Below are 23417 nucleotides of genomic sequence, written 5' to 3' on the forward strand. Positions count from 1 at the left end.
AATTACAAACGAAAAAGAACTTACTCCTTGAGAGAGACTTCTTCAGTACCCAGGGATGTCGACACGTGTACAAATTCTGATGCACTCGCCTACGAAAGAAAAATATGACCTTATAGATTTGGTCTACTCTTTCATTATCCAAATTGAAAAGAAACAAATACTAATCATGGAATCTGCACTTTCCATATAACAATAAAGAGGATACTCTGTAATGGTGTTGATACATTTTGGAAAATTTGTTAAATGGACAACCAAGGTGGTAAGTGCCACCGCTGTCGTGCTTGACCCACGTCCTGACAGAAATTTTAAGAAGAGGACAATCTAGTGTAGGGATAAACTATTCGTCAAAAATAATAACAATAATGGGTAATCGTACATGTTTTTACAAATATTGAATATACCTTTGAATTTGCTCCATCTTTAACGAACATTATATTGTCAATCCTCAAGGCGTAGGGTTTCTGAAATGAAAGTTGAACATTTTTAATGAGACTAAAGATCAATGAAATCTAGGACTAACTGAGTCCAACAGGATGTTCACACAAAAAGAATAAAGGTTAAGAAATCTTTGAAGATATATATTTCCACCCGTATGGGCGTGGGTACATAGGATGAGAGGCAGCACATGAACCAGCTAGAAATATATATTTCGACCCCCAATACATATTATTAGGCTATCAAAATCACAAAAAATTCATAGAAAGGTTACAATTGCAGTCCTTTCTACTTTTAGTCTGTTCGCAGACCCGGTATCTACGGCTAATATCAAAATTCATTGCCGTAGAGGGACTGTTAGCATTGTCTTTTCTGATTTGAGATTTTTCAAACCGACCGCTGTGATGGAAAGAGGGGAGACGACGAGAGAAGTGTTGCTGTTTTTAAATCATACTTCATCGCTTAGGTTTCCGTACGGGAATTTTATTATCAAACAGACAATGCGCACAGAATGTACTACGAAACGATAAACGTCTTGATAGTAATCTACTTTAGGCTCAACAGAGGAAACGATGAGGTAATCAAATTACCATTACGAGTCAAAAAGAGTACGACCAGAAGATTTGGGCGGAACTCTTACGCCACAGCTTCAACCTATAACCACCGTATAAATCAATCTTTACCTTCGTTGGGTTATAAACGAGAGCTCCTTTGTGAATTCTCGAAAAATCGTCAATATCTGAATCATCATCTTGCGCCTGGAAAATTAAGAAAAAGTTTCTTCGAAAAAACATTCTTGTTTCTCGATAAACGGGAGGATAGTAGAGGGCATTTTGTAAAATCGCTCGACTGTTTTGTTAGAAGCACTTGTTATACATGTTTGGAAAGCTGAGGGGTAGTGGAATCGAAATCACTATGTTTCCAATTTTTTTTCGGACACTTTGGTGTGATTTTTGGACAAATATGACGGTCTCAGGCAAAAATCATAGTGTTAAAAGTTAATGAAAATTTTAGCTCGAAAAAACGGAGACCTGTTGTATATTTTTGGAAAGCTCTCAAAAAATTAAGATTAGAGATATATTTCAAGTATAGGTGATTTCAGTACCTAACTAAGATATTGAGCTTCATAAAGCGCAAAAACGGGACAAAAATAGCTGTTTCTGGCTGAAAACACGGTTTTCAAGGGTTAATATCTCGAGTTAGGTGCAGAAATCACCTATACTTGCAATATATCTCTAATCTTAATTTTTTGAGAGCTTTCCAAAAATACACAACAGGTCTCCGTTTTCTCGAGCTAAAATTTTCATTAATTTTTAACCCTATGATTTTTGCCTGAGACCGTCATATTTGTCCGAAAATCACACCAAAGTGTCCGAAAAAAAATTGGAAACATAGTAAATTCGATTCCCCTACTCCTTAGCTTTCCAAAAATGTATAACAAGTGCTTCTAACAAAACAGTCAAGCGATTCCAAAAAATCGAACAAAATTCCCCCTACTAATTACATCAATCTTCAGGTAGGTCCAGCATGTAGCTTATTCACATTGGATTGACACGGATGTGGAGCAAGATAGTTCAAAAAGAGGAAAAGAAAAACATTTTTTGCTTATATCAGCACAATATAACAATAGGCAGACACTGTCCTGATATGAAATATGTGTCTGATATGAAACGAGAACACTTATCTAAAAATAAAACCTTTAACTTACTAGAATTCTAGCTCTGTTCTTTTTTACCCCTTTTTATTTGCTTGCTTGATATTCTATTGCCCAGGGGGGGGTCATGCAGTTATTATATAAACACTATGACAATTACTACCGTGGTGGTATATAAACCAAAATTTTGGAAAACAGTTACTCCACCAGTGGACTAACTGCAACATGGGTGGTGCCTAAGCCCAAAATTGTCGATTTTGGTAGGATATGGTGTACTAAGTGAGCACATTTTTCAATTTTTCACTTAAAATTTTAGGTTTTTTAGAAATTCTGGAAGCAAAAAAATTCAAAACATTTTTTTCAAAAGTAAAAAAAAAATCACAAAATTTTTTCTTCAATCAAGGCATGAAAGATATTTTAACAAACTTGGAAAATGATTGAGATATGTAACTTTTGAACGGTCGTTAATAAGACGTACCCAGTAAAATGGTATCAAAAATGAGGAATTCAGTGAAAAAATTGCCAAATTTTGCATTTTTGGGGGTGGTATACACCAATTTTGAGGGTAAAATCAGTTAGTACACTATGGAATAACTGCAAGGGTGGTGGTGTCTGTAGAAAATGTCCAAAATTGCAGTTACTCCACATAGTGTCAAGGAGTAACTGCAAGACCCCCCCCCCTGTATTGCCGTGTTTTCCTATAGAAAACGTGCATACGCACTGCTAGGCAGCAATGCTAATATCTGTATCAAATAAAAGGTGAGGATTAATTCTGCAGCAGGCTGGATATTAAATTAAACTTGCTTATACAAGCTCTCTTGCGTAGCTATTGGCCAATCCATTTGATACGGTTTCGTCCTCTATTTTATTTTTGATCCTTTCGCAAAAGTTCGTTGAAAATACGATCGAGTAGTTATATTAGACAGCTTTTCTAATTGAATTTATCATTATGTCATTCGAATTTTCCCACGTTTTATATACCTGCCCATCCATGTCACGAGAAATATATTTCTCGATAGTTTTTTCTTCAAGGAATATTGAACTGATGAAGTGTTTGAGACTTGAAAGAGTTACCCACTGTCATTTTTTTATAAGAACATCCAAAATGTTATAAGCATTCGGATGTTCTTAATTTTTTGAGTTTTAACCTCAAAGATGTTCTTAAGGTGTTTCTATTTTCATCATTTTGTGTCTATTTTTGTCCATTATCTTTCCTAAGAAAATAGGTGTTTTAGGGTCCGCAAAGTCTTAAAATGTTCTGAATATTTTAGCCATCGGAGCATTATGTTCTCGTATAATTTGTTCTTATAGAAAAAAATGTGTACCCACCGTCATATTTTTGTTTGTTGAATCTGATTTCAAAATGTGGCAGTCAATTTATGTCTGATTCTTTGTGAGAAATCTACCTAGAACCGTTTTGAATGCGTTGAAATACCCGTGGGATAGTTTACTTACTATTTGTATGGAGTTGAAATTGCTTAATCTTGTGAGAGCTTTACCAGGCTTTACTGTTGTTTTGTGGGTAGAAATTCTTGAAATTTGGAATGGTCTGTTTGCAGAAAACTTTTGCAAAGGGGTTTTTGTTGAAAGTATTTATTACGTCAATACGCTGCTGTTATTGCTGCTGAGTTTGTTTATAAATATCCTTCTCTCTCCATAGTACATGACAACTAGTGAAAGAATTCTAATTATTTTAAACCAAGTTTCTTTTGATATCTCAACCAATTAGTGGATACTTATTGCCTCCAAAAAAACAATTTCTTGGACAGCCTTATAAATCAAAGAGCTGACATTTTTCTAAAAAGAATTGTTGATTGAATTTGGTTAAAGTTTCTACGTGTTTAAAAGAGCATGTGATGATGAGAATCGAGTTCTGGATTGTGTATTTTATTATAACTAAGTTTAATTTAAAACTTGTGCTTTTCAGTTATCAAACTGTATGATACATTTGCACTACTCCAAAATTTGCGAATGACCGTTGACAACAATAGGGGTAAAGGGGCATGATGACGTCACGGCAAAAACTACAAAATACAATATCTCAATTTGGGAGATCGTTGACCCCTCGTTGGACTTTAGGTGAAAGTTTCTACGTGTGTTGAAAAGACCATGTGTTCGTTTGAATGATGAGAATCGAGCTTGATTGTGTATTTTATTATAACTGAGTTTAATTTAAAACTTGTGGTTTTCAGTTATCCTGTTTCCCATGCCGATGGTTTCAAAGGTTCGATTCAGCAAGTTTCAAAAGACGATTCTTCCGCAACTCTTATCAATATCCTTTTCTCGAATTTCTTGAAAAATTTTATAATGTATGTTTAAATGATGGAAGAATTTTCTTTACTTTTCATTATTATTCTGAATTTCTAAAAGTCGATTCATGGTGTAATAACGTGTCTCGTGTTGGTTAAGTTCCTCAGGATTGACCTTTTTCGTGATTGGTTTTAAGGAAGATAGACTTTCAAAAATTGTTAATACATTTTGGTTAAGAAGTTGTGTAAATGTTGACTCCTTTGGTTGCTTAAGACGGTTGTACTGTTTTTAATGCTACTGGTTTTATGTTTTCATGTTTTATGATCATCAATTTTTGCATAATTTGGGTTTTGTTATAAAAAATTACTCAAGTAAAAACAAACAGCACACGGTTTTGTTGTTTGGGACAAAGGCCACAGATACTGTATTAACAATTTTTCACTCATCATCTTCATGTCAAAATATGCTTACGAAGCTCTTTTATGTTCAATTCTTTTCTCGTAAGCAGTAGTTTTGTAATTAGAGGGTAATAGCTGGGTGGTTTTAAGATACAAAAATAGTTCACCAGAAATTTCATATAATTATTTGGATTCTAATCACTAGAATTTTCCTTTCTTTTGATTACATTGGCTGCTTTTACGAAGAAGTTTTAGTGTATGTGTTTCATAGTTTCAAAGAATATATCTTTATGATTAAATAGCGAATTAAAGGGTTGTTTTGAAGGCTGTTGGTTTGACCATGTCAGCAAAAGAAGTTTTACCTCTTGTTTTTGTAACTTAGAATATGCTTCTGTTGATTTTGATGGCTCTGAATCCAGTGAAGCCACTTATCAGCGCCCTCCAAAAAGCCATAAGTAGCCTACGGACTAGTTCGAACTCTATGCATAAAACCTTCAAATAAAGGGACTCGTTGCTCGACACTTAAGTGCCACGGAAATTGCAACATGAACAAGAAGTGAATTACATCGTTGAAAATTTCCTTTTACTCCATAATTAGAATAACTATTTCTCAAATAAAAAGCCATTTCTTTGGGGATAAGGAAGCTCCGAACTATCTGGTTTTGTTATACAGTGTGGAGTCTCCACAACTCGTACCCGCACCGAGAGCACAAATTTGTTCGAGTAAAGGAAATGTGACTCTTCTGTATTGGGTATATGGTTGCTTTATAACTGCTCTAGAATATTCTACCTGACTGACACTGCGTGATAGTGTAAAGTAACTAGAGAAAGTGTCTCCAGTTTTTTCAATAGCTGAATAAAATCTCTAATTGCGGAATCTATATTCTGAAAGATAAAATACATGATGACGCTAGTGTACTATTATATTGAAAGTTTATTTTGCATAAAAATCATAATGAAATTTATTATTCTGAGATAATATTATCTCTACCAAAGAAAACAGATTTTTTATTTTGTATTTTACTGGTTCTACGTGTTTTTTTTTTTTTTGGGACTTTGTTTACCACTTTCTGAGTCATACCTCGAACTTGGACCTGGGTTATATTTTTTATATTGTGTGCTTTGCCTGATGTTCACTCAATGCTTTTTGATAGACTGGATAACACGATTTTGTTAAAAGCGGGAAAAATAAGGGATTGCCAATTTGTTATTCATGTCGGTTTCCCATTCTGAAATATAATTTTCAACCTCTGTTATTTGGAATTGTTGTGCTTTTTTCTAAAATGTCTACTGGTCTAGTTTTATATACTGGGTAATTTTTCCTCTCTGAAAGGCTCGATTGCTAATTTCTTTTAAAAGATAGTAAATTGCCAGGGGGTTTGACTGATGGTGCGTTCATTACAAAAAAATTAACTTTTCACTCTTATTCTTGGCTTTTTATGAAGATAAAAGTCTACCGTATCCTTTCGTACACCTTAACTTGGTAACGCGTACGAAATAGAAATCAACTTTTCTCTAAGTTAATACTTCCTTTCACTTTCATTATTGAGTTAATACCGCGTGCTGTCTCGACAAATTCTATGTTTACCTTCTTGTTAAAGAATTAAGTCTGTTTTAGCCTTTTGTCGTTCTTTCGCATGTGAGAGTCTAGTGATCACGACCCTCTCTATTGCCAAGCGCAACTTGATTCAACTTTCCGAATGTTTTGACAAATTCATTTAAAATCCTTCTACCATGTGAGCTTACTACGAACAAATTTAAAGTGAGATTGGTGGAAGATTTTAAGAACTTTTGATTTAGTTGATCGTGTTTTTGAAATGAAGTCTCGTTGACCATCACGGGCAAAAAAGGTTAAGGTTTGTTTTGGAAGAAGTTCTTTTTCTTTGGTTTTATTTGGAAGGTTTGAATGGACTCTTGAGGTCGGAACTTTTTTCAAAAATTCCGGAAAATCGAAAAGGTTATCATTTTGGGATGGATTTTTCCTGGTTCTTTATCAGGACTTTGTGATAACGAGGAAATTCCTTTACCTTTGGCTAAACTACCTTTGAAAGATTTCGAGTTTCGATCAAGTGTTGGTTGATAGTTTTGCTGACATTGTAGGATTTTTTTTTGAACAAATTTGAAGGGTTTGTTTACTGTTAGTTGAGGTTAACTTAATCCTTTTTTGCTTGAGCAAATAATTCTCTGAGTCACCAAGGTACTCGTTTCTCTTTTCCTCGTGTGTGAAAATTGTCCTTCGTCATGGAATTTGACATGGCTAAGTCATGGTTTCTTCTACTTTTGGCGTAAATTTTACGATGATTTTCACTGAGAAATGTGAATTTTTTTGGCAATAAATTTTTATATACTGCTGGTCAAAAGAATTAGGTGATTCATTTTACAGCCGACTGTTTTTGGTGTCCATTCGCGAGAAGACTTTTATCACGAAAGTTGATATTGTGGGAAAAGTAGAGGGAGGTGTCTTGATGTTGGGAAATATTCTACTGCTTCGCTCAAGCTATGTTGACTCATTTGCATCATTATTTGAGTTTATGTAATGTTTGTTTTTCTGCGACGGAAACAGTTAACTTCTGATTTAACTAGATCCTGATTGACTGAGGACGACGGTAAATTAGCACTTACCGTCCTCGATTTTGAGAGTCAAAACCGTGGGTTATTCCAAATCGCTTCAGTCACTTTAGCGTCCTCAAAGAATACATAAACTCGCCATTAGCACGCTTAGAAGATGTTTTTGAAATGGTTACTTAATATTTTTAGGTCAGCATGTCAGAGAGTTAAGCTATAAGTAAAACAGAATAGGTCAAAATAACTTTACCAAACCTTGTTATTTTCATTCAAAACTTCCATAGCTAACCTTCATCAATATAATAAACAGTATAGATTCTTTGTGTGATGTCTTTGAGTTGTCAGGTCAAGATACAGTACAGGAAAGTCAGCTTGGATGCAAGACTTTATATGACCTCTCTCTTTCTTTTTGGAACATTTAAATTTTTGTAATTCTGAACTTGAGCAAACTGGTCTGTTTTTGCAAGACGTGCATCATCGTTCTTTTGCTGTTGTCAGAGCTTCTTATGGGAGTTTTTGCACGTCAGTAGAACACTTGACGTTTTTTTATAAGAACATCAAAAATGTCTTTTGATACTCTTATATTGTAAGCAAAAAGTGTTCTTTTTTCACAATTTTGTGAGTATTTTTGTGCGATTTCCCAAAAAAATAATAGTGGTTTAGATTCAGCGAGGCCTTAAAATGTTCTTAAAATATTTCGGCCCTCGAAGCCTTATGTTTTTATATATTTTGTTCTTATAGAAAAACGTGTAAGAGGAAAGAGGTCATCACTTGTAGTATCCATGTGCACAGTTGGGGTTTTTCCTCTCAAGGCGGAGGAAGTACTTTAATCTTTTAAAACTTTTCTCATACGTGAATAAGAGTAAACTAAGGTATCATTTCCGATCGTACTAGATGGTATCGTCAGAACAAGTAGTTAATAGTCAGAGGCTCAGAAATATAAGAGTATTTTAAGATTTTATGCATACAAGCATATGTTTTTGTTCTGAGATGTCGTTTTAAGACGTCACAACTTCTGGTTCACTTTGAACCATTGTCTGCTTAAGGTTGTTTCGTTTTTGTTTCAAAACTTAAACTCGGCCATCTGGAGCATTAGTTTTCCCTAGATAATTATCCTAAAACAAGAATTTGGTAGTTGAACAATGAAGTATAAGCCCGAAGGGCTAGAATCGAATCTCCTTGGTAGGATTTAGCCTCTCAAAACTCGTCTTTCGAAGTGTACTTGGCGAGTCTTAACATAATTCGAATTCTCTAGTTTGACGAATTCTAACCGTTGAATGTTTGTCATAATTGAGAAAACTTATCAGAGCAAGAGAGAGAGATATAGAGGTATATGTTGACAAACAAAGCCATTAAAAATATTTAGTCACGTGATTTCAAGGGGAAGATATCTGTGAGAAATATTAGAGTAACAAATCAATATTTACTCAAATTAATCTGAATCTGTTAAGTCTTTAAATGAGCTTTAATATATCACGTGTCAATGTCAAGTAGGTAGTATGTTTGGTTGTGATGCCGTATGGATGATGGACTTTCACAGAGATGGAGTAATGTAGAAATTGTATACATGCTAGAAAATACACCTACCAACCATTTAAAAAGCCCGAATGGTTAGATGTCGTGCTTTAAGGCGTTGCAGGAGAAAATAAAAATTGAATATCGGAAAAAATATTGTTGCAATCGTTTTTGAAAACCCGCGAAGCTTCTGATTGGGCTAGCGCTGAAATTCTATTGTAATGTCACTTGATCTAGGTAGAATTTCCTACCTAACCACGACACACTTTTCAGCCGAAGCACGACATCTAGCCCTTCGGGCTTTATAAATCTATGCTACCAACCCAGCAGCGCTGTCAGCTTATGAGGAGACTCTCAGGGCGGGAATTTGTTTGTTTGTTTTAGGGGCAGTTTAAAAATTTCTTTTCCCGAGAACAAATGTTCTCAGTAAATTCATTTAAATAACCGATCGTGCTGCGCCGCTCAGTTTTGATAGGTGTATTCGATCTCGCCTACCACGGACAATAACAAGAACGGGATACGTCTGCTATTCCGCTAATGTATCCTTGCACGAATGGAGATAGCTAGAAAGTAATTTATGATTACTTTACTATATTTATCAGAGAGAGAGAGTTTGATAGGTTTTAATCTTTAAACATCTTACAATGATTTCTATAGTATTTTGAGTTTATCAAAACTAATTGGATAAAGGAGGGGTTGAAATCGATCTCTCTCTCTGTATAGCTCGTCCATCTTGCAAAGCTCTCTATAAGCACAATAAATCAAGTTTAATGTCTCGAAAATTGTAAACGGATAATGTTGATCGAGTTAGTTGAATTTCGTAGGCTACTGTGGTCTGTTTAGGGATGGTTCGTGATACGACTAGACAGGGTTTATTTATTGGTAAACTATACGTAAATTGCGATTCTTCGATTTTTTGTTGGTTTTACCAGTACGTTTTAAGAATATGTGGTGCTAGATTGAGGCATATTCTTATAAAGTTGAATGATGAGATATAGTATATTTTTTTGATAGATACTTATCTTCAATATGTATTTTATCGTTGATAACTTAATCGCTTGGAAAGTTAATTTGTATGTTCTGTCAATATGCAAACAGAAATATGGTTTTGATATCAGCTTGCTATTATATCTTTCAATATTTGTGAGATGGTGGTTTGTAAAGGGATTGAGAAAACCTATCGTTAAGAGACTTGAAATATTTCAGAATTATCAAAGCGGGTTTTTTCCCAACCGAAGCATTGTGTGGACAGCAAAGTGGAATTTTTGGACCAAAGTTCGACTGTGGCAATTTTAAAACGATCAGTTTTTCACTGCTTTTGTAGTACACTTTAAATCAGCATTTTCTATCGAATTCGTATCTAAAATCTTACGCTGGGATCGTCCCTAAAACCCTAAATTCATGTTTTGACCATTTATTTTTGCCCCATTTTATCTGCTCCCCTTATTCCTAGACAGACATTGCACAATCCAGATACATATCAATATCCTACCCAATCGTATTTCATGTAACTCCAGGCATTATACATGTTATTTTAAATGATCGTTTGCGTTTTGATGATTAATCCAACCATAGCAGGTGATTTTTCATTACTCTTATGTAAGAACTCGCGCTCACTCTACCTCAATTATAACGGTTAATTTAAGTTATACTACGTGGTGTTCAACGAATCTTGTTCCTGGTTGTGAGGTTGATGTGCTGTTTTCACGAAATGGATACGAGTCATCTCTGAGAGATTTCTGGTTGTGCTGTCTATAAGTTTTGGACAACCATCGGTTCTTCATTATAAATGAGTAAATGGACTAACTGTACTTCCGTCTTGTATCAGGCGCTTTAAGAGTACAGTGGAGTCTCCCTAACTCGAACACGCATGGAGGAACACAAATTTGTTCGAGTTAAGGGAATTTTGAATTATGGAGTAAGGCTTATAAGGCATTGTTAATTGAGGGGACCAGAAAACTTATCCCAATTAAGGAGACACTCGAGTTATAGAGATTCGAGTTATGGAGATTTCGTTGTAGTTATTAGTTTTGTCAAGGTTGACTACACCATGTCTATTTTGCTGAATGATTGAACTATGTGCAATACCATAGGGTATTAATTGTTCAGCTACAGCACAACGTGTGGTTGGTCTCTTCCTTCCGCCTCAACTACACCCTTCATTTGATGGCGTGAAATGATTTTGATGACGTTTTACGGGCGTTCTGTGCAGGGGGTCCAGAATCTATTTCTAAAATTGCTTATTATCTACAACTGCATCGGTAGCTTAGCTTCTCCTTTTATTGTAAGTCTACTCATGTGACTAAAAGATTTGAAATTCTTTGCACAATTATCTCCGTAAATTCCAGTGTTTGTAAACTTGGATTTAATATTCCTTTTTCGATGTGAGTTATGTGTATTACACAATCTGTGTGGAATGAAATTGAATTTTCGGTTGATCAAATATTACGTTTGTGGTGAACGATTGCAATTTGTAAATGTTCGTTTGTAAGAATGTGACTGTGTGTTAGATAATGTTAAAAAGGTCGTCAATGTAAGTCAAATTCAAGTTTACGTTTGAATTTTAATGTGTATCAATCTTGGAGTGTTTCTATCTGTATTTTATTGTACTGAGAATTGTGTTTTAACCATGGCGTTCTAAACACGTCTACCAGGTCTTGAATTTAGAACGCCATGGTTTCAATCAACCCTTAGAATGATTTTAAAAGGGTTGACTAGGTAAAAATTTAGAGATAAACTCTACATTGTGACTGATTAAAGCGGTATGCTTTGCGACCAATATTCCATCTTTGATGTCAAAGGGTTATTTTGGAGCGGATGAAAACAACTTTATAACAAACCGGTAATTAAAGTCCTCCGGTGATGTTTCCATTCAAGTCCGTATACGGTCTTTTAAAATTATTTCAATTTATATTGGGTATAGGTGAGTTTGTTATTGTTTCGTGTGTTAGCACGCTTAGCACCACTGAAATTAAGTTTTTTAGTTTGGAGACAGGTGATCTTGAACGGCGAAAACAACCTTGGAAAACTTTCCGCAATTAATGAATAACTCAAAACATATTCAAAAGGTATTTTAGAGTATTTATATGTTTGTTTGTGATTTAGATCCTCTTTTATCCCTATCATTTTATGATTTTGGCAGCAAGCAGAAAAAGTTGGCATGTGGAATTTAATCAAAAGGATTATCTGTATTGATATTACTTTCTTGTCAATCGAATATTAATCATCTCTTTTAAAAACAACTCATTAAAAAGTTTTTATCAATCGGTCCAATAAAGGGATAATGATATTACTTTTTGTAGGGTCGAGTGACAGCCAGTGTGCCAAATGAATTTTTTCCCCTTATTAAGATGTTCAAAACCTGCAAAATTTGTCTCAAAGACGCTAATTTAAGATTAATTTTTCATGTTTGTTAGTTTTTTTTAGGGATTGAAGTGCCTAGTTCGTGACAAAGTTCTTTGTTTAAAAAAAAAAGATTCAATTTCCATATTCTTGAATAAAAATATTCCTTCAAAAATGATATTCTTACAAAAAGAGTGTTTCACTGTTCTATTGTCTGTTGTTACATCATTTGTTCTTGAAGACAATAGTTGTTTTAATGAGCTCCAAACACTCATTAACAACGCAATTAACGTTGGTCGGCTGATGTCACTCATCATGGGTTTGTTTTTGAGAAAGTTGTTAGCAGCAGTCGCTTATTTTGCGTTGGTATGGTTCTTTTGGTCGTTTAAGAAAATTACATTCTTTCGGTTGGTCATTATTGTAAAATATCTTTTGCGTCGTTGCGTTAAGTATGTTCCACTAGATTAAATATTTTTTACTGGCTATTGAGATTACTTATTCTTTTCGGCTTGAAAAGGTCATTCTATGCTCAAAGAATTATTTTTGTGTCAAAGGATTTAGTATTTATTGATTTTTATTCCATCTTTTGGATCCAAATTGGAACCTCTGCTATCGAGTTTTTTTATAATTCGAACTAAATTATTGGTCCCTTCAGCTGGAAAGTATTTAGTAGTCTAGAATCTTTTTCTAATTTGAAGAAAATCCTTGAAGATCGAATTAGAGAGGATCAACTGTTTTCGTAAATTTTAATTCGATTCAGAGTCAATGATGAAATATATTTTATCCTTAAGGTGTGAAGTTGATTTTACATTGGTTGATATCTAAATTCATGAAAGAAAGGAAGGTGATATACCCTTCAAGCGTCCATTGAAAGGGATTTAAAACTTGCTTTTAGGATAAGGAATTTTACAGTTTTTAAAAAAATCTCTCGGAAAATATGAGTAAAATATGGAAAAAGGTTTTGAGTGACAGAAATGGGAGACCACTGGACCAATATCAACAATCAATTTGAAGGGTCATAAAAAGGGTAATACAAAGTCTTTTACATTCATTAATAAGTAATCAACTTTATAAATAATCACTTTCAAATGGTTCCTTTACTTAAGCAAGTTATTTAGAAATTTTGATGGCTGATAATTTAAAAATAAATTGGATCAGATTGGATCAATATTTCCGAACGTTTTGATCAATGGCGCTTCGTTAAGTGATTATTTACATCAATATTTGTTTCAAAACTAAAAGTTGATTCTGAAATGTTTTTAGGACACATATTTAAGAACTTCAAATAAGAATTCTTTGTTCTGATCATAAGTATGGATTATTTACCTCTGCACTAGCACTACTGGCTTTTTTGTGGACTAAAATCACTAATGTTCTTAAGTGATTCTTATATCAATAACTGTTCTTATAAAAAGTATATTCTTAATTTTACTGCAATAGAGAAGGAAATACGACAATGTTTAAAAGTCTGACATAAAGCGGGAAGAAGATTTTTCGTTTGACGTTTTTTACGATGGCCCCGAGGTTTCTCCACTTCTAAAAAAAGTTCTGAAAGTTTCAAGAAGAGAAGTAAAAATTTAAAGAAGGGAAGTAAATATTTCGAGAAGGGAAGTAAAAATTTTAAAAAGGGAAGTAAAATGTCTTTAAGTATCGAAATTGTGATTAAATTTCTACATTGGCGAGCTGCCAAAATGGTTTTAACCCTTTTTAAATTGTTTAAAGCACAAGACAACGTCTAAAACACGTGATCCTACAACAAAGATTATATAAATATAAGTACTCTCCCAAAGTGTTTTTATAATTTATGAAAAGCTTTATAACTTTTGCTTAAGGGATAGCTTTAAACGTTTAATCACACTAATCAACATAATTGCCATTACAAACATCCTCTGGAGTCTGGTAAGGGGTCTCTCTGTAATAACAATAAACTTTCTACGTCAATGGTTGTAATCAAAACCACGTGGTATTTTTGTCATTTTTTACTTCTCTTCTTCATTTTTCAAAGCTTGAAAGAGAAGTAAAAAAATCAAGAAGAAAAGTAAAATTTTCAGTGAAGTAATACAAAAAAATTACTTCTCTTCTTAAAATTTTTACTTCCCTTCTTCATTTTTTACTTCTCTTCTTGAATTATCTTTTTCTAGAAGTGGAGAAACCTCGGGGCCATCGTAGTTTTTCATTCTTTTCATTTCTGAAGAAAGTTTATTGACATTGTCTCTTGGTTGATTTGTTTCTCTTTGAAGTTAGATATTAGGGTGATTAGTAGTGCAGACTGATTCGGTATGCTTGCTTGGATTATCTTGAGGAAATCTTCTTCTTTGACGAAAATCAATAAACTTGGATTATCGAAACGCTTTCATTGTTTGATACAATTTGATGGTGTTATCGTGTTTAGTAGGTTTCCTATAAGTTTTTTTCATTGATAGGCATGAAAATCGAGGTGTAATTTTATCGTTTTCAAGCTGTGTGTTTTCAAAGTGGCACTCCCTGGTTTTTGTATTAGATTTTTAGACTATCCAAGACTTCGTTCTCTTCGTAATCGCTTTATTTCTTAGAACCAAAGTATCGACCGTTTTTGTCACAGACCCAGTCCAGTCGGTGGGACCCCCGCCTCACTGGGAAATTTAGCCAAAATTCCGTCCCAAAACTGTGGCTGCGGGGAGAAGTTCCACTGGGTCTCTGGGTCTGTGAGACAGGGGTGTTGTTTTAGGTTGACAATTTAATAAGGTTATACAAGTGTTTAGGGATAATGAATAAGGTTAGATTCGTTCGCTGGTTGTAATTGATTTTAAACATTTCTAGGAAAAGAATTTCACCATATCCGAAGCTCAAATTTTTTCGAAAACGAGTAGACAGTTGACTCTCTCTTATTCGATCTTCAAAGGATCAGGAAATATCTTTCAATTATAGAAAGATTCAAATTACAGAAAGTATTTTATACTAACTTCTAGCTGGGGAGAGCAATATTTTAGTTCGAATTATAGAAACATTCGAATAGTAGAGGTTCGAATTAGAGAGAGTTGACTGTGATCAAATTTCATCATTTAAATAGAATCCTTATCAGGATTTTAAATGTCTGTTACTTGTGTGAGCGTGAGGAAGTTTGAGGCATGCAATAAATGTCGTCTCCTTTAGAAATATAAATCCGCCCTAATCTTTTAATGAAACAAAATTGATTATAATGAAAATCCTTAAATCAGAAGTTACTGTAAAGAGCGGAAATTAAGAAAATACCCTTCTTTTGTGATGGTGAGATAATATACAGGTAGTTTCAATATTCCTCATTTATTAAGTTGCATCGATATTGATTGACAAGATATTTGTGCCAAGGACCAATGTACATCTTTAAAACATCTTTTGGACGTCCACGACGTCATCTTTCGTCTTAATAACATTTTTTGATCGTCCGTTTAGCAATGGAATATCACTTAGGAGATGCGTATCATTTTCACATGACCTTTATATAGTGTTTTTATATTAATTAATGGTATTAAGGATTTGTATAGCTCTTCACATGACACTAAAGATGACAGGTATAGGTATATAGGTATCCATTGTCATCTTATGGCATTCCACAGATGCTTCATTTGTTTACAATCGTTTTTTCTTCTCTGTTCTAATATTTTTTTATCCTAATTAATTCAACTGCTTATCGTTCGTGTGCATGATATGGTCAAGAGCTTAAAATTTTAGTCAACTTTGAATGCAGACTTCATGCTGGAAAATTGGATTTTCAAGTTCGTGTTTTTAAGTGTTTCTCAGTAGGGAGAATCAACTTAGACTATTTTTTAAAGTACTTATTTTGGCCTACAATTAGAATTCTATTCTACTTTTGGAGTTCATAAAAGAGACAAATTTTTTTTTTGCTTCAGAACGTCATGGAGTCATAGTTTCAGTACTGGATTTTTCACTTATTGATTTCAGTTTGTAGTTGTTATAACTAGATTTTTCGTCTTCCCGATTTTTCGTTTTTTTTCTTCTGTTTGATAGACATCAGGTAGCAATCATTAAATGTAATTGTGGAGTTGTTTTAAACTCATTACTTTCTGGTGACAACACAACTAAAATACAAACAATCAACTTTATTACTTTTTCATCAATTTTTTTCTTTGTACTTTGATCTCGTTGTCAGCTGTTATTAAGAAATGAGGTTTTTATCACAAAAATCTTTGCAATTTAATTTTCAAACGACCTTTATCTACCGTTAGGATCTAACATTTAATCCTAAAAGTCTAGTTTAATTACTGACCAATGGTTTCAACTGACGCAACGTAAATTAAAAGCTTAGCGTAACCTCTAAGTGCCTCTTTTTTGATTTTACAGTGTACTCCTGTATAAATGCTGAGTTTGAGAAACACCTTTGTCTCTCTTACTAGACTGAGATCAGTTGCGGATCTGCAGAGGAGTTCAAAATATAATACGGAGAGTATTCAATACCCATACAAGGAGTATGGTTTAAAAAACACTCCCACTCAAAAATTTTGAACCACTCTCAGATCCGCCGCTGGATACCGATTGATTTTTTACTATTTAGAGTTGTCCTAAAAACTTTTAAGCTGTCCACTGAGACAGGGGTTGTATAGGGTTAATTTGCTTGTGTCTAATCCCTAAGCTTGGCAAATTGAGGAACTTATCAAGAATGGGTCAAGAACACATTTCTTAACCTTGACAATAGCATGTAGTAACTCAAGAATTGTCTGGTTTGGTATTCGCTCTTCAGACTTTAATATTTGAATATGGTGTTTGTTTCTTAATCCAAATTGATGGTTTATTATTTTGCTAAAAGATTACAATATTGGTGTGGGGTCATTAAGAAATATTTGGTTGATCGGAAAAATGAAACTTTTACGACTTCAGGTTAAAGCTTTCCTTTGGTTATATAAAAGGAGAAGCTCTGTGTCGCCGTCAACGATGTAGATGTAGAAATTACTGAGTCATTTGGTAATGGTGTCTTCTTCACTTTTAATTTTATCATTGAAACTTCGTTTTTGGTTGTTATCGTTTGACATCAAATAGTCAAGAGTTTGGTTATTATTTTAAAAAGGAGATTCATGGCTAAGTCTTTTTGTTTGATATGTGTTTGGTCACCCTAAGATCAATTTTGATTTGGAATTTCTTAAATTTTAAGAGTGCTTATTTCAACTGAGTATTCTTTCTTACTTAGGCTGCTGGTATCTAACAGGATCACGCTTCTTGTACTACTGGCGTTTTTATAGGCGTTTTTTGTCTATGATTAAGACTACAGTGGAATGTTCAATTAGCGGATATCATCGGGGAATAGGGTTAGTGTCCGCTTATTAGAAGTGTCCGCCTTTTGGAAACTTTTTTATGAGGATTTGACTAGGAAATGGCCGGGGAAAATAAAATTATCTGCTAATCAGAAGTGTCCACCTTTTAGAGTGTCCGTTAATTGGAGGTTTCACTGTAGATCTCACTGTACATCCTTTTCTGTCAAAACAACTCCTTGTTAAGGTACCCACTGCCAAATGAATTATTCAGTGTAAACGCTCTCTTACCTGTGAGCCAGTACTTATTTCTTTTGAAGTTTTACGATCGAGTGACATGGTGTGTTTCCTGTGCTCTGGTTGGATATTTTGTTTTGTAAGAACATCAAATTTTTCTGAAGCCCTCGGATGTTCTTAACTTTTCGGGTTTATAACCTAAAAATGTTCTTATTTCCGACATTTTCGTGAATACTTTGGTTATAAGAAACTGCGTGTTTTAAAATTTACAAAGCCTTTTAAAATATCCAGAGAATGTTCTTGAATATGAATTTGTTCTTACACTGTTCTTATTTAAGAAAATGGTATTTCACTCGTTCTTGGTTAGACTCATTACTTTCTGATGTCATTCACAAAGAAGATCGTTAGTTGAAATGGTTTCCGGTGTTTGGTGGTATGCCCATCTATTTCGAGGAGTAATGAATTACATTTTACTTTAATTAATGAATGAAAAGGGAGTAATCAAATACGTGAGTGTACCAAAAAAGTTTTTTTCCTCGTGTTTGTTGGTCATTGGTTGTTTGTTTGTTTGTTTGGTTGGTTGTTTGGTTGTTTGGTTGTTGTTAGTTTTTTTTTTTTAACTACACGTTTTTAAAGAACATCCAAAATTTTTGAAGCCTTCAGATGCTCTTAACTTTTTGAGTTTTAAGCCTAAAAATGTTTTTAACATGTTCTTATTTTCACCATTTTTTGAGTATTTTTGTCCATTTTCTTAAGAAATTGGTTGTTTTAGAGCCCGCGAAGCTTTAAATGCTTTTAACTTGTTCTTAAGATTTTGGCTATTGAAGCCTTATGTTCTTACATAGTTTGTTCTTATTTATAAAAAAAACGTGTATATGACAGTGAACTTGTCCGAACAGATTTGTTCCACCAAAGGATTGCTAGGATTTGAAGAACTTTGAAGATACAGCTGATGCTCTCTAATTCGATTTTTAAGGAAATTAGTTTTTCATCGAATAAGGGAGAGTATCTAATAGTAGAAACATCCTGTATGAGAGTGACTTCCAATATATCGAATAACGGAGCTTATTGAATTGTAGAATGTCGAATTAGAAAGTGTTAGTCGTACCATTATGTTTTCCTTAATGTCTTCAAGTTTGTTTTGTCGATTCCAAGATTTTCCAAACATCACCATACAGTATTTTCAACTGTTACTAGTTGCCATACTTCCTCGTGTTTGATTCAGTTTAAATTTTTGATTTATCCCTAGTTCTCTTTGGTTTGTTCATTAAAATGTAATTGGTGACACTATTTATAGTTACATGCCTATTTTGAAATGTTTAATTATTAACCTATTTATTGAATATTTGCCAAAATGAAACTTTTTTGAATGGAATGGCGATTGAAAATGTGGCTCTAACTTTGCTTGATTTTTACTTTTAGCAATTCCTGTATTTAAAATACCCCTGTCTCAATGCCCCGGTGGCATGATTTCAGTACATGATTTTTTTCAGTACATGGTTTCAGTACATGATTTTTTCCTACGTCACTGCAGTAATCAAATTTTTATTGCACTCATTTGTAATCATCCTAAATGGCTTGGGAATTCAGGAACTGTTTTTTATTGTCGCTGTCTTTATTCAATTTATATCTCAATTCACAAATGAGTGCAATAAAAATTTGATTACTGCAGTGACGTAGGAAAAAATCATGTACTGAAACCATGTACTGAAAAAAATCATGTACTGAAATCATGCCACCGGGGCACTGAGACAGGGGTGTTTTAAATCAATATTGCCTTTGAGAATCTGATTCGTCATAGAGCCTGTCAGTCCATTCAAATACAAAGAATATGCTGCAGATGTTCTTAAATCAAAGTTTCCAATATTCCTATCATAAAAAAGACATTTGAATAGTGTTTTAGGGATAAATATATTAATGTAATGAGGCAGTCCACCCTTTTGATGTGTGTTAGCCACACTTTGAATATTCGTTCAATCAATCATTCTTCATTTTCTTTTGATTTTTTAGTTGCCGATGAATAATTAAATGAAAAGATGAATGCGTCAACTTCAACATTGAAAGTGACTGTGAATGGGAAGAAATATCTCATCACTGGCATACAGAAAGAGACTTCGTGTAAAGGTTTACTATGTGCCATCGCTAAAGTCACCAGTCTGGAGGATAGTAGCATCCAATCCTATAGTCCACGATCAAGTGATATTTCAAATGAGAATTTATTAGAACGTTTTAAAGGTGATCGGAAACAAGCAGGTGATTTGACTTCGTTCAATGTTTTCAACACTTTGGCCAAAGATGCGAAAATCATAGCAAAGGAGAGTAGTTTAAATCGTAAGGAAGCTCCACAAGAACCTGGACATTCGAAACATTCATCCAAACATAAAAGTAAGAAACACAAACACGAAAAAGAAACAAAAATTAAGGAAGATAAGGAGAAAAAGAAGGATAAAAAATCGAAACAAAAACATCGAAAGAAAGAGACGTTAACGACAACCACGACCACACTCACCACACGTACGACCGAAACTAAGATCAAACACAAAGTTAAACATCGCAGCGTCGACGATTCTGATATCGAATCATACAAAAGAGACAATCTAAAACGTATGAAAAACAAGCGAAGGACGTACGACGATTCTGATCTAGATACGTATAAAACTCTTCAAAATATCGTCAACGACCAAAACAAAAAACTACATCGAATTCAGAGTTCATCAAGAGAAGTCAAGAAAGCTGCTTGGATGAAAGAGTTAAAGAGAAACTCGCAGATTTATTACATTGATGATCAACCAGAACTTTTAGAGCTTGGAGAACAAGCTGTAAAAATGACTGAAAACGAAAGTTGTTCTCTTGAAAAAGACGATGGAAATGATTCTGGCCTCCCGTCGCCAGAATACGACTCCTCAGAGTCAACAGAAAACCAACCAATCAAAATTATAGAAACGGTACCATTATTAATAAATGATAACAATAACAATGAGAAATATCCGATTGCAAGTAAACCAAAACAGTCTATTGTTAACGATCAAAACAAAAGCCAAATAGAACAATCAGAGGGGGGTATTTTACCGAACGTAGATAGCGTGAATGTCTCGAACAATAGAGAGAAAAGTTGTAATTCAATATCAGCAGAGGAAAGAATTTCTCTATCGACAAACGGATTAAAAAAAGAGACTTTGAACGAAAACAGTTGTGAGGTTGATGAAAGGACGAGAAGTGAAATTAAAGGGGATGAGCTGAACGAAATCTCAAACGCGTTGGATGCAAGCCACAACACGGTGAATGGTGATACGAATACAAAAGATATTCCACAACAACATATGGTTGATGCTGTAAACGAGACTAAAATAAAGAAATCGACTTTGACACCTGTTCAACAAGAATTATATAAAACTATGATGATTGATAAGAATAAGAATATTTTGAAAGACTCTGATACTTGTGAGAGGGAGGTCAGTAAGATGGTAGCCTTCAATGATGCCTTGTTTAAAAGCTCAAACCCTTCCACCACCAACGGTATTGGCAAAAAGATGGAGAAGAAGAAATTCAAGAAATGTGATATTTCGGATCCAGTTTTATTGAGTCCGACCACGTTGAAGAAACATCATAATGTGAAAAAGGTTCAGTCAGTGTTGGGAAAGAAAGCGGCAGACGTGTTGAGACAAGACGTTGTCAGGAAGTCTTTCATTGGAAGTGTTTCTAAACCGACCTCAACGACTGAGAATAAGGAGGTCACTAAAGAGAAAGAAAAATATTTTAACAAAAAACTTAAAGAGATTCGCTCTAAAGGTTCAAGTAAAAAATCCAAACTGAAAGATAGTAAAAAAGAGCCTGAGTATTTCTCGAAAAGTCAATTTGTAGAAAAGCCATTAACGAACAGTAATGAGGATGAAATTAATACCAAATTAAATCATAATGGCAAAGCATTATCTACTAATAACTCAATATTAGAGGATGTTGTCGATGGGCAGATCACTGGACAACAAGTAGCGAATAATCCTATCCGCGAAAAGGACAGTCAGTCTGTCCAAGATCTCGACAAACACTCAGAGGAGATGTTGGAGGCTCGTTTACGTCAAGAAAGTCTCAATGAGAGCGATGTGTTAAAAGCTGATGAAATATTAAACGAAATTCTGGAATATGAGAAAAACATTAAAAATGAACTAGACCAAATTATACAAAACGATGAGACTTTGAGGAAGGAAGAACAGACTGCAACTTTAAATCAAGGGGAGAATTTTTCATCGAAATCTGCGAAAGTAAACAATGATGAGTCATCTATAAAAGAAATGGCTAAAGATGAAGAACAAATACATTTCGAACTAATTGAAAAATATTTGGAAGAAAAACAAACTTTAGATGAAATTGAACAGAAATTGAACGAATATAATTACGCTATAACGCGGCTACAAGAGGAGATATTTTTAATCGATCTTGAGTCAAAGGAACCTAAAACACTTACTGATCTTGATGAAGAGGAGCTTTATGTTTCAAATGAAATTGAAAACGTAAAAAGTCTCATCAAGTCAGTTATCGATTTAACGAACTACCAACGGAAAGAGATGTCCGAAAATATGGAACTTATAGACCAGATGGATCTTGATTATCGGACGCAGAAGGCTAATTATGATAATTTAAGAAATGGTACTTGGAAAACGAACTCTAAATCAGCGCCCAGGTCTTTGATTAAGAATGCTAAAGTGAAAAGGAAGAATTCACTTATAGCCGAGGCGAACGGGACTTCAAATAGTAGAAGTAATTTTGTTTAGTTTATTGTTTTGTTGGTCTTAGGGAATTTCTTGTAATTTCTAATTTTTGGGTTTCGTTGGACAAGCTCTAATTCTGCTTTGAAGGAATCTACTTTTTTAATCTTTATTTTTGCGATTTAATGAAATTTTCTTACAAAAAATTGCCATAATTCAAGTTTGCCTAGAGGTCGAAAATATTAGTAATTTTCGTTGATTGTTATAATAATTGCTCTATGTTTTGGTATTTTTCCCAGTTTCAAATCAGAATCTGAGAGATTTTATCACTGTTTTTGTGGGAATATTTTTGCTCATTTGAGAGTTTTTTGAAACGATAATTAGGAAATTTGAAAAGATTATTTTTCCAGATTTTAATCTGGAGCTGAGAAAAAAAAGATTTTTCTTCGCATTTCCTTGTTTCTGTTATTTTTGAAATTGAATTGCGTGAAAAGAAATTCCTTATTTTGAATTATCAGTGCATAAATTATTGAGAATTTTATTATACACCAAAGAATTGAATATATATGAAATGAAAAAAGAAGATGAAAATTTGAAATATAAAAGATATTAAGTATGATATAAAAAATAAAAATCCTGAAAAATCTGTGTCAGTGATTCATGCCATTTCCCCTTTTCCCCAAAATTTTTTATCCCTTTAGATATCCTGTTGATGTTTTCCGAAACTTTTTGTCCTTTTGAAATTTTTCGTCTCCATCTAATTTCTTTTTCCTGAACACAGCATAAGGCCCTTTTTGAAATCATGTTGGAACATCGAGAACAAATGTGTACCCTTTAAGCGAACGAAACAGTGTTTCGGAACACTTAAAACAAAGTTTCTTTTCTTTAAACGATTTCGAAACTTTGAGGTGGAACCCTCCTTGGCTTGGAAGAAATAGGACCTTCAGACGTCTCCCCTTGAAGCTTTTTCTCTTTTTTTGACAGGCTTCAAGCGACCACATTTTTTCTTTCCCTCACTCAACTCACTGTTTTTATAAAACTTTAATTTTAATTTCCAACGCTCGTTAATTCTTTTTTGAAGCTTTTAAGGAGGGTA

The 23417-nt window shown here is 33.9% G+C and overlaps 2 protein-coding genes across 2 annotated transcripts in view; one reads left to right on the top strand and one right to left on the bottom strand.

Annotated features, from left to right (window-relative positions):
* The window catches only part of LOC136810334 (ribonuclease 3-like), a 38814-nt gene extending 21094 nt beyond the window's left edge, over positions 1-17720 (bottom strand). Inside the window, exons 1-4 of the mRNA XM_067066891.1 lie at positions 17673-17720; positions 1119-1193; positions 402-461; positions 25-89 (exon numbers count right to left, since the gene is read on the bottom strand). Coding sequence (XP_066922992.1) covers positions 25-89; positions 402-461; positions 1119-1193; positions 17673-17720 — 248 coding nt within the window. The remainder of the gene's footprint in view (positions 1-24; positions 90-401; positions 462-1118; positions 1194-17672) is intronic.
* A 1934-nt stretch (positions 17721-19654) lies between these two features.
* LOC136810335 (putative leucine-rich repeat-containing protein DDB_G0290503) lies at positions 19655-22387 on the top strand. The gene has a single exon (XM_067066892.1). The coding sequence runs from the start codon at positions 19655-19657 to the stop codon at positions 22385-22387; it is 2733 nt and encodes a 910-aa protein (XP_066922993.1).
* Positions 22388-23417: the final 1030 nt, after the last annotated feature.

The sequence above is a fragment of the Clytia hemisphaerica genome, unplaced genomic scaffold, assembly GCF_902728285.1.
Source record: "Clytia hemisphaerica strain Z4C2 unplaced genomic scaffold, Clytia hemisphaerica genome assembly, whole genome shotgun sequence".
Taxonomy (NCBI): Eukaryota; Metazoa; Cnidaria; class Hydrozoa; order Leptothecata; family Clytiidae; genus Clytia; species Clytia hemisphaerica.

Excerpts from the sequence above, each read along its gene's own strand:
- LOC136810335 (XM_067066892.1), top strand. The coding sequence starts at position 19,655 with ATGAATGCGTCAACTTCAACATTGAAAGTGACTGTGAATGGGAAGAAA.